The sequence below is a fragment of the Manis javanica genome, chromosome X (assembly GCF_040802235.1).
Source record: "Manis javanica isolate MJ-LG chromosome X, MJ_LKY, whole genome shotgun sequence".
Lineage (NCBI taxonomy): Eukaryota > Metazoa > Chordata > Mammalia > Pholidota > Manidae > Manis > Manis javanica.
In genome coordinates this window covers 58,964,715-58,980,709 of record NC_133174.1, presented here as the reverse complement: position 1 = coordinate 58,980,709, position 15,995 = coordinate 58,964,715, and the positions used below count along the sequence as shown (strand labels likewise).

Here is a 15,995-nt window from a genome sequence, read left to right as displayed (position 1 = left end):
TATAATCAATAAACCTACACAAAATATTCTATGAGCATGACTGACACTTTACTAGTATTACTACCTCTAAGATACCATTCCTTTCTTCCAAGAAATCTATAGTATAAAAAAGACAAATACACGTTTACAGATTATCACTGGACATCTGACTAGCTACATTAACAACAAAGATCTTCTGAGTAGACTCACCCGCTTATAGTAGTTTTTTATCTTGGTTGCCATTCCAACCTGCATCATTAATGGTCCATTTTCCTCACTGTATTCTGCAAGAATAAGATCTCCATCTTTGCCTGTGAGGTCCTGAGGTGTGCGCATAAAAAACATCTCTCCACCACCTGAAGCTTGCCTCTCCTGTTCTCTCATCTGCCCAGAACAAGGAGAATACAGTCCAGCTCCTGATAGGGTAACTGAAACTACAGACTGATGCTGTTCATTCTGAGACAGTGACACCAAACACTACCTCAACGTGCCTTTTCTTTCATTTCATCACAAAAATTTTGAAACATTATAATAAAGCTAAAACTATGAACACTTATCATCTCACCACCTAGATGTAACTGTTCATATTTTGCTATATATGTTTTATCTATAACAATCTCCTATGGATTCTGCGGAACCATTTCTGAAAATTGCAGTCATCAGAGCACTTCAGTCATGAAGTACTTCTGCTTGTATCTCCTAAAAATAAGGACAGTCTCCTAAATAACCACAGTAACATTCTATGACATCTAAGAAAGTAAATAATAATTCCCTAATATCACCTAATATCCAGTCCATTTCCCCAATTTGTACTCCAATATCATTTATGGCTGTTTCTTTCTAACCAGGATTCAATCATACCTTAGCCTTCTTTTTGATATGCTTTAGCAAGGGCTGGACTGAATGAGGACCTGGCTGAGATAGTGCCCCAAAGGAATACTTCTTCAGAGGTGGGCGATGGAACTGCCGGAGTTTGATGGGCCCCATGTGGGTGGGAAAGAAGGGCTGCCGTAACTCCACAGCAGGAATTGAGTGCTAAGGCAAGAGATAAAAAAGTTCTAATTAAATACTAACTCTAGCTTAGGCAAGATTAACCCCTATTCTCCAGTAGAACAAAGCAGTGATTCCCATCCACCACAGAAAAAATGCTTTTACCTGGATAATATTTCCTCCAAAAGTGCCTCTAAGACCCTGTTGCTTGGGGTAGTAATATTCATCATTGGAGAGATTCCATGGATCTTTCACTTCTGGCTGACACATGTTCTAAATGACAGGTCAACAAATAAGCCTTAGTCAGACTATCCTTCTCCATCACCTTTCTTTGTTCTAAACACTAAGTCCCTTTTCCCTTCACAGACCTGCTGTGGTTCCTCCTTGATGACACCTGTTTTCCCTAAGAGAATTCTACTCTTCTTCAGAGATGATTCCTTCTTGCTCTCCTTACAGGGGGAGTTAGAGGTGGCTTCTTCCTTCTCATCAGGAATTTCTAAGGATGAAACAAAAGTCACTCTGGAGGTGCTATCCCTAAGATTCACCTTTCCTCCCAGTACCTTTGTACTTCCTAACCAGATCTCTCATCCCACTCCAAACCACTTCTAGTCCATGATTTACTCTCACCAAATACTCAGGACATCTCAAAGGTACTACTTTCCAACTTTCCTACATTACAAGTTTTCCCTAAATGATACACAAATATTAGAAATTAACAGGCACTGCTTTGCTCCCTCAAACTGCTAGATTCTAGTCATGACGTATCCATTTCCTCCTGCCTCTTGACATTAACAGCAAGCTGTCAATTATAAAACTGGCCTTGCAGTACCATACCCAAAATGAGGTTCTCATCATTGGGATCAAGTGTCAGAACAGGAGGCTCCAACAGTCGGGGCATGGCCTGGGCATCCCAAATGATATTGTCCTCCCAGCATCCATATACTAGCTCCTCATTGTCAATGGGGAAAATGGAATACCAAGGCTTGTCATCATCCAGGGTGGCTGCAAAACCTAGTCAAAACAGGAAGTAACACTCAGCAAATAGACAAAACATTTATGCCCCTTTCAATCATGATTCTAGCAGAGGGAAAAGGAACAAATGTTAGAAGAATTACTTATGTTGGCTACTGAAAAGAAACCTAGTGGACACAGTGTATTTCTCACTTTAAAAAAACATTGCAGAAAAAAATGCTCCTTGCAATAACTTTTATGAGTCAAAATTTAAACAGCCATATGTTTAATAAGGAACTCGTTAAATTATGGTAATAAATGATATGGCAAAATATGGTAACAATAAATGGTAGTAAAATATATTAAAAATACAATTATTGTTGTAGTTTATAAAATCATCCACGTAAGAATACTGTGCAACCAATAAAGTGTGTGAGGGAGGAAAAAACTAATTTCTTAGATTTAAAAATTAAGACATTTTTGTTCTTCTTCCAAATTATATATGTAATCCATGTTAACTGAAAATCTGGAAAATACAGAAAGGTATAAAGAAAACTGAAGCTATCTGTGATCTTACAAACCAGAATAACCACTTTTGACACCCATAGTGTATTTGCTTTTAGTCAGCTTTCTGTGTTTAGATAGTGCTTTTCTTCCCCACTTACACAAGCAGGGAGGGTATCAAGTATGCCACTTCGTATGTTTTTTCTGTTTAAAATGAGTTTCCCATGTCATTAAACATTTATGAAGAACTTAGAACAGAATACTTATGTTAAAAACTGTATCTATAGAGATGAGCCCAGCTACTACATACACATACACAAGACAGAAAACTGAAAACAAAGTATATAAAAAAGTTAATAGTCAATACTCTTTGGATGGTAGGATTACCAGGGACTTTTGACCACATATTTTCCAAGTTTTCTACAGTAATTTTTAACATACCTTTTTTTTGGCATGTTTAAAGAGAAAGAAGGCAAATTCTGAATGATAAAGACAAAGGGGTTTTAGAAACAAAGTGAACCATATAAAGAATTATTATAGCTCAGAAAGATCTTTAATTTCAAAATGGTTTTCACATTCTTCTAATGAGAAATCCCAGCTCATTAATAATAGTGCAAAAAAAATTTATTACAGACTAGAATGAGGGCTCAGATCCAAACCATTTCACTGTCCTGACTCAGCAGCACCAAAGATTACAGCTAAGCCCAATTAGGATGACTAAGATGAAGGGCAGTGTGCTGGACACAGCCAGCATAGAAACAAACCTTGCTGAACGTTATAAGCCATGGCATTACGTGTCATGCTGGAAGGAAGCCAGCCTGCCAGGCTTGCACGCTGAGGTTTTGTCCCTTTGTGTTTGACATCCTCTCCATCCCAGATGATATCATCCTCCCAATGCAGCTGTGTCACCATCAGGAAGTTTTCATCAGCCAGAAGATCAGAGCCATTGCTTTCCTCAAGCTTCCTAAAGTCCTGTATAAGTACGGAAAGAACAACAAATCCCTGAATGGTCACTGGTCAAAGTTTTCACCCCAAATCCCGTATTACTACATACATCAGGTGTGGTTCTTGACTTGAGAGAACCACCCAGTAATGGAGGACCACTCCTAGTCTGGCACAGCACTCATTTCACAATTAAAATCCTTACAGTGGGACCTAGATGCCAGGGTGATACATCTTACCAAGCAAAAGGCTTAAATACCCACATCTTTCACCAAAGAAACCCTACCCAGTATCTTCCTAGTTGGGAAGTAAAATAAAACTGATAGGTCCCTGGGCACATTGATTCCATTCTTACATACTAGTGTTGCTTACCTCCATCAATCTATTTTTTATCACAGGTTCATGTTCCATCTTTCTCAGTTTGAAGCCATAGTCAAACCCACTGCCATCTTCAGGGACACCCAGCATATCATACCACAGTCGGGCAGGGCCGTAACGCCACTCAGCCACTCTTGGTTTGGTATCTGTCACTTTATCTGTATCTCCAGTTGACTGGGAAAATTTGGACTCCACAGGAGCCATCATTGTGATCTGTAACAAAACAAAGTAGTGGAAGGGGAAGAGGATATCCTGATCCCAGGTGTCCTAAGAATATAGGCAGGAGAGCAAGTTAAAAGAGCCATAAGGATGATTCTTGAATAGAACTGGAGTTAGAATATAAGCAAATGAGGTATATCATGGCACACTGTGCTTATCATTTAAACTCTCCTATTCCCCAGTGTACATATCACCATCTTCCAGCCCCCAGTACTTTTTTATTACAATAAGGAAGGGACAGCCACTGGGACTGAACTCATGATTACTTGTAATCACCACAGGACTCTGCCTACTAAGTTATTTCTAATTTAGACATATGCTAGGGGGAACTCATTTGTTCCCCTCCTAGGTCTTAATTGCAGGTCCCCATTTTGCCTACTTCATCATCAGAGAGACACTGTTCTGGAGGTGGTGGTGGAGCGTAGTCATAGTTCCACAAAGACTTCTGGTTGGCTTCTGATTCTACTGAGCACTCCACCTCCTGGATCTGCTCTTCTTGTATCAGCTCACGGTGCTTCTTTTTCCTCTTTCTCCGAGCACTCCGCCAAACAGATGGGACGTTCTTCCCTGGCCCAAAAAGACGTAGGAAGCGTAACACCTAGTACACAGAACACATTACCATATCAGAAACTCAAATGCCAGATACAAAAACAGCAACATCTGGGTCTGGAAACTCTGAGGGGTCTACTCAACTGTGGAGAAGAGATCAAGGAGCGCTAAACTCAGATTTATAACCTCTTCCAAACAAGGAAAGAAAGAAGTATCCCTTAGTAATTTGGACTAGTTCTTCTAAGACAACAAGAATAATTTCTAAGGAGAACTATGTAAATCATGTGTGCTATCAATGCATGCAACTTAAAAAGAGACTTACTACAATGTCATTGGGTAAGGAAACCTTTAGATTTTAAGAATAAGGAATCCAGTCTATATTCAGTACCTTAACAACAGGTCTCAGTATTTAGAAGAAGTCAGTGGTTTGCAATGTGGGCATTCTCCACAGAAAGTACCTTTCCAGGTCGAAATTCTGGGAAAAGTTCTGTGACACTTGGCAACAGCTTGGTGGCATCATACTGCATAATCCCAGCCAATGGTAGGGTCAGCTTTCCGTTCTCAGATTCTGCCTGTGTTACTTCCTGAGGTCCCATCTCAGATTCTGAGTCAGAGGAACTACTGAAGTCCACTTTCTCTGAGGCCAAAGAGGAAGGGGCAATGATGGAGGGCAAGATGATGCCTTCTCCATCCTCAGACACTGCAACAAGGAAGAGAAATCCCTTTGGCATGTAGCTGTGAGCATTATTTCCTCAAATTCAGCCAACAACTCCCAATCTAGGCTTATATGCATGGCTCAATGGCAGGGGATATAGTTCCAAGAACCCAGATTACTAGAATGCAACCCAAAACACTGATTCCAATTCATTATCTCCCACCATCCCCCAACTCACCTTGTACCTGGTACCCTAGGGTTGTGATGAAAGAAAACAAACACTATTACTACATTTACTACTTCCTGTAAATATATTAGGTTAAATGAATGTGACCAAAATTATACATTTTTACATCAGTCAGGCCTTAACATGTCTGGTTCAGACACCCATAAGATGAAGAATTTTTTAAGACAATAGGATAACAATGAAATTATTTAGTATAAAATAAGATCTATGATATAAAATTATAGCTGCTATTTAGCCCAGACTAAAAAGGAAATGGCTTAAAATTCTAATAGTAGCAGCTTTGGTTAACATAAGCATCAAAATACAGGAGATCAAAAAAAATAAAAATAAAGCATTTGTAATATTAAAAAATAAAATACAATACAATACAATAAAATAAAATAAAATAAAATAAAATAAAATAAAATAAAATAAAAAAATTAAATTAAAATAAAATTAAATTAAATTAAAATAAAATAAAATAATAATAATGAAATGAAATAAAATTAAAATAAAATAAAATAAAAAATAAAATAAAATATTAAAATAAAATTAAATTAAATTAAATTAAATTAAAATTAAATTAAATTAAATTAAAATAAAATAAAATAATAAAATAATAATGAAATGAAATAAAATAAAATAAGATAAAAATAAAATAAAATAAAATAAAATAAAATAGCATAATAACTTGCATTTCCTTAAAAAAAAATACAGGAGATCAAAAACACTGCTCTTCCCCAACTTCTAGCATAGGACAGACAGGGTTACTACTCTTGCAGACTTAGGAAGAGGTGAGATGATCAATGAGGACTCTGCCTTTATAATCTCTGAATCTGGCTATTGGCTATATATGATTTATACACATTCTAGAGTGCCTTCCCCATTTAATTTCTTTTAAAGAGAATCATCTAAACAGGTAGCTTCCAAATAGCAGTACACAAATGAGTTGCATCAGAAATCACTTTGGGATACTGTACTTTTTGAAATTCCTGGGCTCTATCCCATATCTTCTGAATTAGACTCTCCAGGGATGAAGAGTCAGAAATCTATATATTCTTTAAAGACCTAGGGTGATTCTGATGGGCAGCCAGATTTGAGTACCACTGGCCAGTTTAAACTATCTCTTCTTGAGTGCATGTCAAGATACTGCTGCCACATGTTTTAAAAGGAAAGCTTCCCTTTAATACAGAAATTTGTATGAATCACTTTGGGAAGTTGTATCTTGTCCTAGCAGCTTAATAGCCCCCTATGTGCACACCAAACGTCTGGACTTATGAATCGAACTCGCTCCATCAATAAAAACAAACTACCTACCACAGGTAATAGCATCTTGGTCTTTATCCTTCTTCATAGGTCCTGCAGGTGGAGGTGGAGGAGGCATCAACTTGCAATCAATGTCTTCACAATCAGCATCATAGTCATCTTCATCATAATCTAATAATACCAAGAAGGTAGCTCAGTATTCAGAATGTCACACAACAGTCTGGAGCTCCCTTGTCACTCAAGAATTTGAAGCACCAAATGAAGCTCTATGCAGATCCCAAAGAACACACAGGGAAGATGCACCTTCTGCCTTTAGAAGGAAATGATATCAACAAATGCTCTTCCATTATGTATACGTCATACAGGAACTTAGAGAGTTCCCAAGAACTGTTTAAAAACCTTTGATCCTTGTCCTGAGCAAATCTTGCTTTATTTTTTATTTTGCCCTGCTTAATCTCATAATTGAATTTAACATTCTTCTGTCACTTTCCTTGAGACTGGACATTCTCTTTTCTCACCTCCCAAGTCTGACACATTTGTTGTCCACCTTCTGCAGATGGTTGTCCTTTTCACTGTCCTTTAACAACAGGCATCACTCAAAACTTGGTCTTGAACACTCTTTTATTCCTCTATACTCTCCATTCCCTTCCTCAAAAATCACCTTTTTATTGAGATTAAACCCAAATCTATATGCCTTGACCTGACTTACCCCCTCTACAATTGTACCATGTTCTTCTACCAAAAGACTTTTCACTCTACATGAAGACAAATGAAAACAACAACTCAACGGCTCAAAACCTGTGGGATGTAGCAAAGGCAGTTCTAAGAGGAAAGTACATATCAATACAGGCTTACTGCAAGAAACAAGAACAATCCCAAATAAATACTCTAAACTCACAATTAATGAAAATAGATAAACAACAAATGAGGCCCAAAGTCAGTAGATGGAGGGACATAATAATAATCAGAGCAGAAATAAATAGAATTGAGAAGAATAAAACAATAGAAAGAATCAATGAAATGAGGAACTGGTTCTTCGAGAATATTAACAGATAAAACCTTAGCCACACTTATCAAGAAAAAAAGAGTCTACACACATAAACCAAATCAGAAATGAGAAAGGAAAAATCACTACAGACACCTAAGAAATACAAAGAATTATTACAGAATACTATGAAAAATTATATGCTAACAAACTAGATAACCTAAAAGAAATGGACAACTTTCTAGAAAAATACAACCTTCCAAGGCTGAAGCAGAAAAAAACAGAAAATATGAACAGACCAATTACCAGCAACAAAATTAAACTGGTAATCAAAAACCTACCTAAGAACAAAACCCCTACACCACTGAATTTTATCAAACGTTTAGAGAAGACCTAATACCCATCGTCCTTAAGGTTTTCCAAAAAGTAGAAGAGGAGGGAATACTTCCAAATTCATTCTATAAGGCCAGTATCACTCTAATGCCAATACCAGACAAAGACACCACAAAAAAAGAAAGTTACAGACCAATATCCCTGATGAACATAAATGCAAAAATACTCCACAAAATATTAGCAAACCAAATTCAAAAATACATCAAAAGATCATACATCATGAGCAAGTGGGATTTATTCCAGGGATACAAGGATGACACAATATTCGAAAATTCATCAACATCATACATATCAACAAAAGAAGGGCAAAATTCACATAATCATTTCAATAGATGCTAAAAGAGCATTCAACAAAATTCAACATCCATTCATGATAAAAACTCTCAGCAAAATGGGTATAGAAAGCAAGTACCTCAACATAATGAAGTCCATATATGACAAACCCACAGCCAACATCATACTTAGCAGCAAAGAGCTGAAAGCTTTTCCTCTAAGATCGGGAACAAGACAAGGATGCCCACTCTCCCCACTTTTATTCAACAGAGCACTGGAGGTCCTATTCACAGTAATTAGACAACAAAGAAATAAAAGACATCCAGATTGGTAAAGAAGAAGTTAAACTGTCACTATATGTAGATGATATGATACTGTACATAAAATCCTAAAGACTCCACCAAAAAAATACTAGGACCAATAACTGAATTCAGCAAAGTTGCAGGATTCAAAATTAATACACAGAAATCTGTGGCATTCCTCTGTACTAATGATGAACTAGCAGAAAGAGAAATCAAGAAAACAACTCTACTTACAATTGTATCAAAAGGAATAAAATACCTAGGAATAAACCTAACCAAGGAGATCAAAGACCTATATCCTGAAAACTACAAGACACTCATGAGAGAAATTAAAGACACCAATAAATGAAAATATATCCCATGTGCACAGATAGGAAGAACTAATGTTGTCAAAATGGCCATCCTACCTAAAGGAATCTACAGATTCAACTGAATCCCTACCAAAATACCAACAGTATTCTTCAAAGAAGTAGAATAGTTCTAAAATTCATATGGAACCACAAAAGACCTCAAATAGCCAAAGCAATACTGAGAAGGAAGACCAAAGTAGGGGGGATTACGCTCCCTAACTTCAAGCTCGACTACAAAACCACAATAATCAGGGCAATTTGGTACTTGCACAAGAACAGACCCATAGATTAATGGAACAAAATAGAGAACCCAGATATAAAGCAACACGTAAATCCTAATTAATACACAACAAAGGAGTGACGGATATACAATAGGGAAATGACAGCCTTTTCAACAACTGGTGTTGGCAAAACTGGACAGCTACATTTAAGAGAATGAAACTGGATTACTGCCTAACTCCATATACAAAGACAACTCAAAATGGATCAAAGACCTGAATGTATGTCATGAAACCATAAAACTCAGAAGAAAACATAAGACAAAAATCTCTTGAACATAAACATGAAAAATTTTTTCCTGAACACATCTCCTTGGGCAAGGGAAACAAAAGCAAAAATGAAAAAGTGGAACTACATCAAACTAAAAAGCTTCTGTACAGCAAAGGACACCATCAGCAGAACAACAAGACATCCTACGATACGGGAGAATATATTCATAAACGACTTATCAAACTAGAGGTTAACATCCAAAATATATAAAGAACTCATGCCTCAACACCCTGAATTAAAAAATGGGTAGAGGATCTGAGCAGACACATCTCCAAAGAAGAAATTCGAATGGCCAACAGGTACCTGAAAAGACGCTCCACATGGCTAATCATCAGGGAAATGCAAATTAAAACCAGAATAAGATATCACCTCACACCATTTAGTATGGCAAACATCCAAAAGACAACAATAAATACTGGCAAGGGTGCACAGTAAGAGGAACCCTCCTACACCATTGGTGAGAATGTAAATTCGTTTAACCATTGTGGAAAGCAATATGGACGTTCCTCAACAAACTAAAAATAGAATACCATTTGACTCAGTAATTCCACTTCTAAGAATTTACCCAAAGAAAACAAGATCCCTGATTCAAAAAGCCATATGCACCCCTGTTTATCACAGCATTATTTACAATAGCCAAGATATGGAAGCAACCTAAGTGTCCATCAATAGTTGAATGGATAAAGATGTGGTACACAAACACAATGGATTATTATTCAGTCAAAAAAAAAAACAAATTCTACCATTTGCAACAACTTGGATGGAGCTAGAGGGCATATGGTCAGTGAAATAAGCCAGGCAGAGAAAGACAACTACCAAATGATTTCATTCGTCTGTGGAGTATAACAAAGCAAAAACTGAAGGAACAAAACAGTAGCAGACTCACAGAACCCAAGAATGGAACAGCAGTTACGAAAGGGAAAGGGGTTGGGGAGAGTGGGCAGAGAAGGAGGGATAATGGGATTAAGGGGTATTATGATTAGCTCACATAATATGCGGGGGGCACAGGGAAGGAAGTATAGCACAAAGACAAATAGTGACACTACAGCATCTTACTACACTGATGGACAGAGACTGCAATGGGGTGTGGGCGGACTTGGCAATATGGGTGAATGTTGAAACCACAACATTGTTCATGTGAAACCTACCTAAGATTGTATATCAATAATAACTTAATTTAAAAAATAACCTTTTCAAAGATGGCGGAATGAGTACAGCAGCGGAAATCTCCTCCCAAAACCATACCTATTTTTGAAAATACAACAAATACAACCATTCCTAAAACAGAGACCATTAGATACAGTACAATAGCCAGACTACATATTCACCTGCGAGAACCCAGCACCTCACGAAGGGGGTAAGATGCAAGCCGCGGCTAGCGGGACCCGAGTGCCCCTCACCCCAGCTCCCCAGCAGGAGAGCAGTCATGGCAGGGAGGGAGAGGGAGCCCAGGACTGCTAAATATTCAGCCCTAGCCATCTGCACCGGGAGCACAGACATACAGTGCTTGCTGAGCTGGATACTAGGGAAATGGGACAGTACAACCTGCCAGCAGGTCCCCGCAGCCAGCGCCCCTAGGACAAAGAAAAGCGAGTGCCTTTTGAAAGTCTTAAAGGGACAGGGACCTCACAGTTGGACAGAAGCGTCCCAGCACACTCAGCCCAGCAGCTGGGAATCCCAGGGAACTCCGGGCACCCTAATCCCCTGGGCAGCAGCACAGCTTGGCAGCCCCCCACGGCAATAAACAGCCTCCCGCCCACTATCCCTCTGGCGCGGCCCTGCCATAGCGGAGTAGCAGCCTGAGGCTGGCCACGCCCACAGCAGCCAGGCAGAGATTCCTCAACAGCAGCCAGGCGAGAAACAGAGACTACGTCTACGCGCAGCTGCGCAGCACAAGCTGCTAGGGGTCGCCATTCTCCCAGGAGAGGAACACTACAAAGTAGCAAGAAGGAATGTTCTCCCAGCAGACACACGTGCCAACTCCCCACAACTATCTCTATCGCCATGAAAAGGCAGAAGAATTTGATCCAGACCAGAACCACACAGACTTCCTCCCCTGAGAGGGAACCTGGGGAGACAGACCAAACCAATCTTCCAGAAAAAGAATTCAAAACAAAGGTCATAACCATGCTGATGGAGCTGCAGAGAAAAATGCAAGAGCTAACCAACAAAGTAGGGAGGGAGACTACAGAAATAAAACAATCCCTGGAAGGACTTAAAAGCAGAATGGACGAGATGCAAGAGGCCATTAATGGAATAGGAACCAGAGAACAGGAACGCATAGAAGCTGACGCAGAGAGAGATAAAAGGATCTCCAGGAATGAAAGAATATTAAGAGAACTGTGTGACCAATCCAAATGGAACAATACACGCATTATAGCGGTACCAGAAGGAGAGAGAAAAAGGGATAAAAAATGTATTTGAAGGAATAATTGCTGAAAACATCCCCAAACTGGGGGAGGACATAGTCGCTCAGACCACGGAAGCACACAGAACTCCCAACACAAGGGACACAAGGAAGACAACAACAAGACACATAATAATTAAAATGGCAAAGATCAAGGACAAGGACAGAGTTTTAAAGGCAGCTAGAGAGAGGATAAAGGTCACCTACAAAGGAAAACCCATCAGGCTATCATCAGACTTCTCAATAGAAACCTTACAGGCCAGAAGAGAATGGCATGATATATTCAATACAATGAAACAGAAGGGCCTTGAACCAAGGATACTGTATCCAGCACGATTATCATTTAAATATGAAGGAGGAATTAAACAATTCCCAGACAAGCAAAAGTTGAGGGAATTTGCCTCCCACAAACCACCTCCATAGGGTCTTTTAGAAGGAATGCTCTAAATGGGAGCACTCCTAAGGCTAAATAGATGTCACCAGAGAAAATAAAATCACAGCAAATAAAGCAGACCAAACAAATACTAACTAAAGGCAAAAAATAAAATTAACTACTCACAAAAGCAGTCAAAGGAAACACAAAAGGGCACAGAACAAAACACCCAACATATAAAGAATGGAGGAGGAGGAAGAAGAAGGGAGAGAAATAAAGAAACGTCAGGCAGTGTTTGTAATAGCTCAATAAGCAAGTTAGACAGTAAGATAGTAAAGAAGCTAACCTTGAACATTGGTAACCATGAATCTAAAGCCTGCAATGGCAATAAATACATATCTTTCAATAATCATCCTAAATGTAAATGGACTTAATGCACCAATCAAAAGACACAGACTAATAGAATGGATAAAAAAGCAAGACCCATCTATATGCTGCTTACAAGAGACTCACCTCAAACCCAAAGACATGCACAGACTAAAAGTCAAGGGATGGAAAAACATATTTCAGGCAAACAACAGTGAGAAGAAAGCAGGGGTTGCAGTACTAATATCAGACAAAATAGACTTCAAAACAAAGAAAGTAACAAGAGATAAAGAAGGCCACTACATAATGATAAAGGGCTCACTCCAACAAGAGGATATAACCATTCTAAATATATATGCACCCAATACAGGAGCACCAGCATATGTGCAACAAATATTAACAGAATTAAAGGAAGAAACAGAATGCAGTGCATTCATTTTAGGAGACTTCAACACACCACTCCCTCCAAAGGATAGATCCACCAGACAGAAAATAAGTAAGGACACAGAGGCACTGAACAACACACAAGAACAGATGGACCTAACAGACATCTACAGAACTCTACACCCAAAAGCAACAGGATACACATTCTTCTCAAGTGCACATGGGACATTTTCCAGAACAGACCACATACTAGGCCACAAAAAGAGCCTCAGTAAATTCAAAAAGACTGAAATTCTACCAACCAACTTTTCAGACCACAAAGGTATAAAACTAGAAATAAATTGTACAAAGAAAACGAAAATCCATCAACATCACCCACCACATAAACAAAAAGGACAAAAACCACATGATCATCTCCATAGATGCTGAAAAATCATTTGACAAAATTCAACATCCATTCATGATAAAAACTCTCAACAAAATGGGCATAGAATAAAGGCCATATATGATACACCCACAGCCAACATCATACTGAACAGTGAGAAGCTGAAAGCTTTTCCTCTGAGATCGGGAACAAGACAGGGATGCCCACTCTTCCCACTGGTATCCAACATTGTACTGAAGGTCCTAGCCACGGCAATCAGACAAAACAAAGAAATACAAGGAATCCAGATTGGTAAAGAAGAAGTTAAACTGTCACTATTGGCAGATGACATGATATTGTACATAAAAAACCCTAAAGAATCCACTCCAAAACTACTAGAACTGATATTGGATTTCAGCAAAGTTCCAGGAGACAAAATTAATACACAGAAATCTGTTGCTTACCTATACACTAACAATGAACTAACAGAAAGAGAAATCAGGAAAACAACTGCATTCACAATGGCATCAAAAAGAATAAAATACCTAGGAATAAACCTAACCAAGGAAGTGAAAGACCTATACCCTGAAAACTACAGGACACTCTTAAGAGAAATTAAAGAGGACACTAACAAACGGAAACTCATGCCATGCTCTTGGCTAGGAAGAATTAATATTTAGTCAAAATAGCCATTGTGCCCAAAGCAATATACAGATTCAATGCAATCCCTATCAAATTACCAACAGCATTCTTCAATGAACTGGAACAAATAGTTCCAGAACTCATACGGAACCACCAAAGACCCCAAATAGCCAAACCAATCCTGAGAAGAAAGAACAAAGTCAGGGAGATCTCGCTCCCCAACTTCAAGCTCTACTACAAAGCCACAGTAATCAGGAATTTCTTACTGGCACAAGAACAGAGTCACAGACCAGTGGAACAGAATAGAGACTTCCAGGCATTAACCCAAACATATATGGTCAATTAATATACGATAAAGGAGCCATGGACATACATTGGGGAAATGACAGCCTCTTCAACAGATGGTGCTGGCAAAACTGGACAGCTACATGTAAGAAAATGAAACGGGACCATTGTCTAACCCCATACACAAAAGTAAATTCGAAATGGATCAAAGACCTGTACATACATCATAAAACCATAAAACTCTTAGGAAAAATATAGGCAAAAATCTCTTGGACATAAACATGAGCAACTTCTTCATGAACATATCTCCCTGGGCAAGGGAAACAAAAGCAAAAATGAACAAGTGGGACTATATAAAGCTGAAAAGCTTCTGTACAGAAAAGGACACCATCAATAGAACAAAAAGGTACCCTACAGTATGTGAGAATATATTCATAAATGACAGATCCGATAAAGGGTTGACATCCAAAATATATAAAGAGCTCACACACCTCAACAAAAAGCAAATAATCCAATTAAGAAATGGGCAGAGGAGCTGAACAGACAGTTCTCCAAAGAAGAAATTCAGATGGCCAACAGACACATGAAAAGATGCTCCACATAGCTAGTCATCAGAGAAATGCAAATTAATATCACAATGAGATATCACCTCACACCAGTAAGGATCACCACCATCCAAAAGACAAACAACAACAAATGTTGGCGAGGTTGTGGAGAAAGGGGAACCCTCCTACAATGCTGGTGGGAATGTAAATTAGTTCAACCATTGTGGAAAGCAGTATGGAGGTTCCTCAGAAAGCTCAAAATAGAAATACCATTTGACCCAGGAATTCCACTTCCAGGAATTTACCCTAAGAATACGGCAACCCAGTTTGAAAAAGACAGATGCTCCCCTATGTTTATCACAGTAGTATATTTAGAATAGCTAAGAAATGGAAGCAACCTAAGTGTCCATCAGTAAGTGAATGGATAAAGAAGATGTGGTACATATACACAATGGATTAGTATTCAGCCATAAGAAGAAAACAAATCCTACCATTTGCAACAACATGGATGGAGCTAGAGGGTATTATGTTCAGTGAAATAAGCCAGGTGGAAAAAGACAAGTACCAAATGATTTCACTCATATGTGGAGTATAAAAACAAAGAAAATGAAGGAACAAAACATCAGCAGATTCACAGAACCGAAGAATGAACTAACAGTTACCAAAGGGAAAGGGACTGGGGAGGATGGTTGGGAAGGGAGGGATAAGGGCAGGGAAAAAGAAAGGGGGCATTATGATTAGCATGTATAATGTGGGGGGCGGCACAGGGAGGGCTGTGCAACACAGAGAAGACAAGTAGTGATTCTACAGCATCTTACTACACTGATGGACAGTGACTGTAATGGGGTTTGTTGGGGGACTTGGTGAAGGGTGGAGCCTAGTAAACATAATGTTCTTCATGTAATTGTAGATTAATGATACCAAAATAATAAATAAATACCCTTTTCACTCAGATATTCAATTGCATATCACTGAAATATTCTTTTAAATTACTTTTTCTTACTATCAATACCACTTCTATCCTCATTTTCCCAACTTATGATTTTAATCTCCTGTCTCCTTCATCAATTTCTTACCCCTCAAAACACACCTTTTCTATTTCCAAGAAGGTGCTGTCA

At 38.6% G+C, this 15,995-nt stretch overlaps 1 protein-coding gene across 7 annotated transcripts in view; it reads right to left on the bottom strand.

Moving 5' to 3' along the window:
• TAF1 (TATA-box binding protein associated factor 1) overlaps positions 1-15,995 on the bottom strand; it is a 125,628-nt gene that overhangs the window by 106,362 nt on the left and 3,271 nt on the right. For 5 of the 7 annotated variants that reach the window (XM_073227386.1, XM_073227385.1, XM_073227384.1 and 2 more), the window contains exons 4-13: positions 6,711-6,830; positions 4,971-5,212; positions 4,343-4,561; positions 3,739-3,957; positions 3,189-3,396; positions 1,804-1,980; positions 1,338-1,465; positions 1,135-1,242; positions 841-1,014; positions 190-363 (exon numbers count right to left, since the gene is read on the bottom strand). In XM_073227386.1, coding sequence (XP_073083487.1) covers positions 190-363; positions 841-1,014; positions 1,135-1,242; positions 1,338-1,465; positions 1,804-1,980; positions 3,189-3,396; positions 3,739-3,957; positions 4,343-4,561; positions 4,971-5,212; positions 6,711-6,830 — 1,769 coding nt within the window. The remainder of the gene's footprint in view (positions 1-189; positions 364-840; positions 1,015-1,134; positions 1,243-1,337; positions 1,466-1,803; positions 1,981-3,188; positions 3,397-3,738; positions 3,958-4,342; positions 4,562-4,970; positions 5,213-6,710; positions 6,831-15,995) is intronic. The other 2 variants (XM_073227387.1, XM_037002726.2) reach the window with 1 other exon arrangement.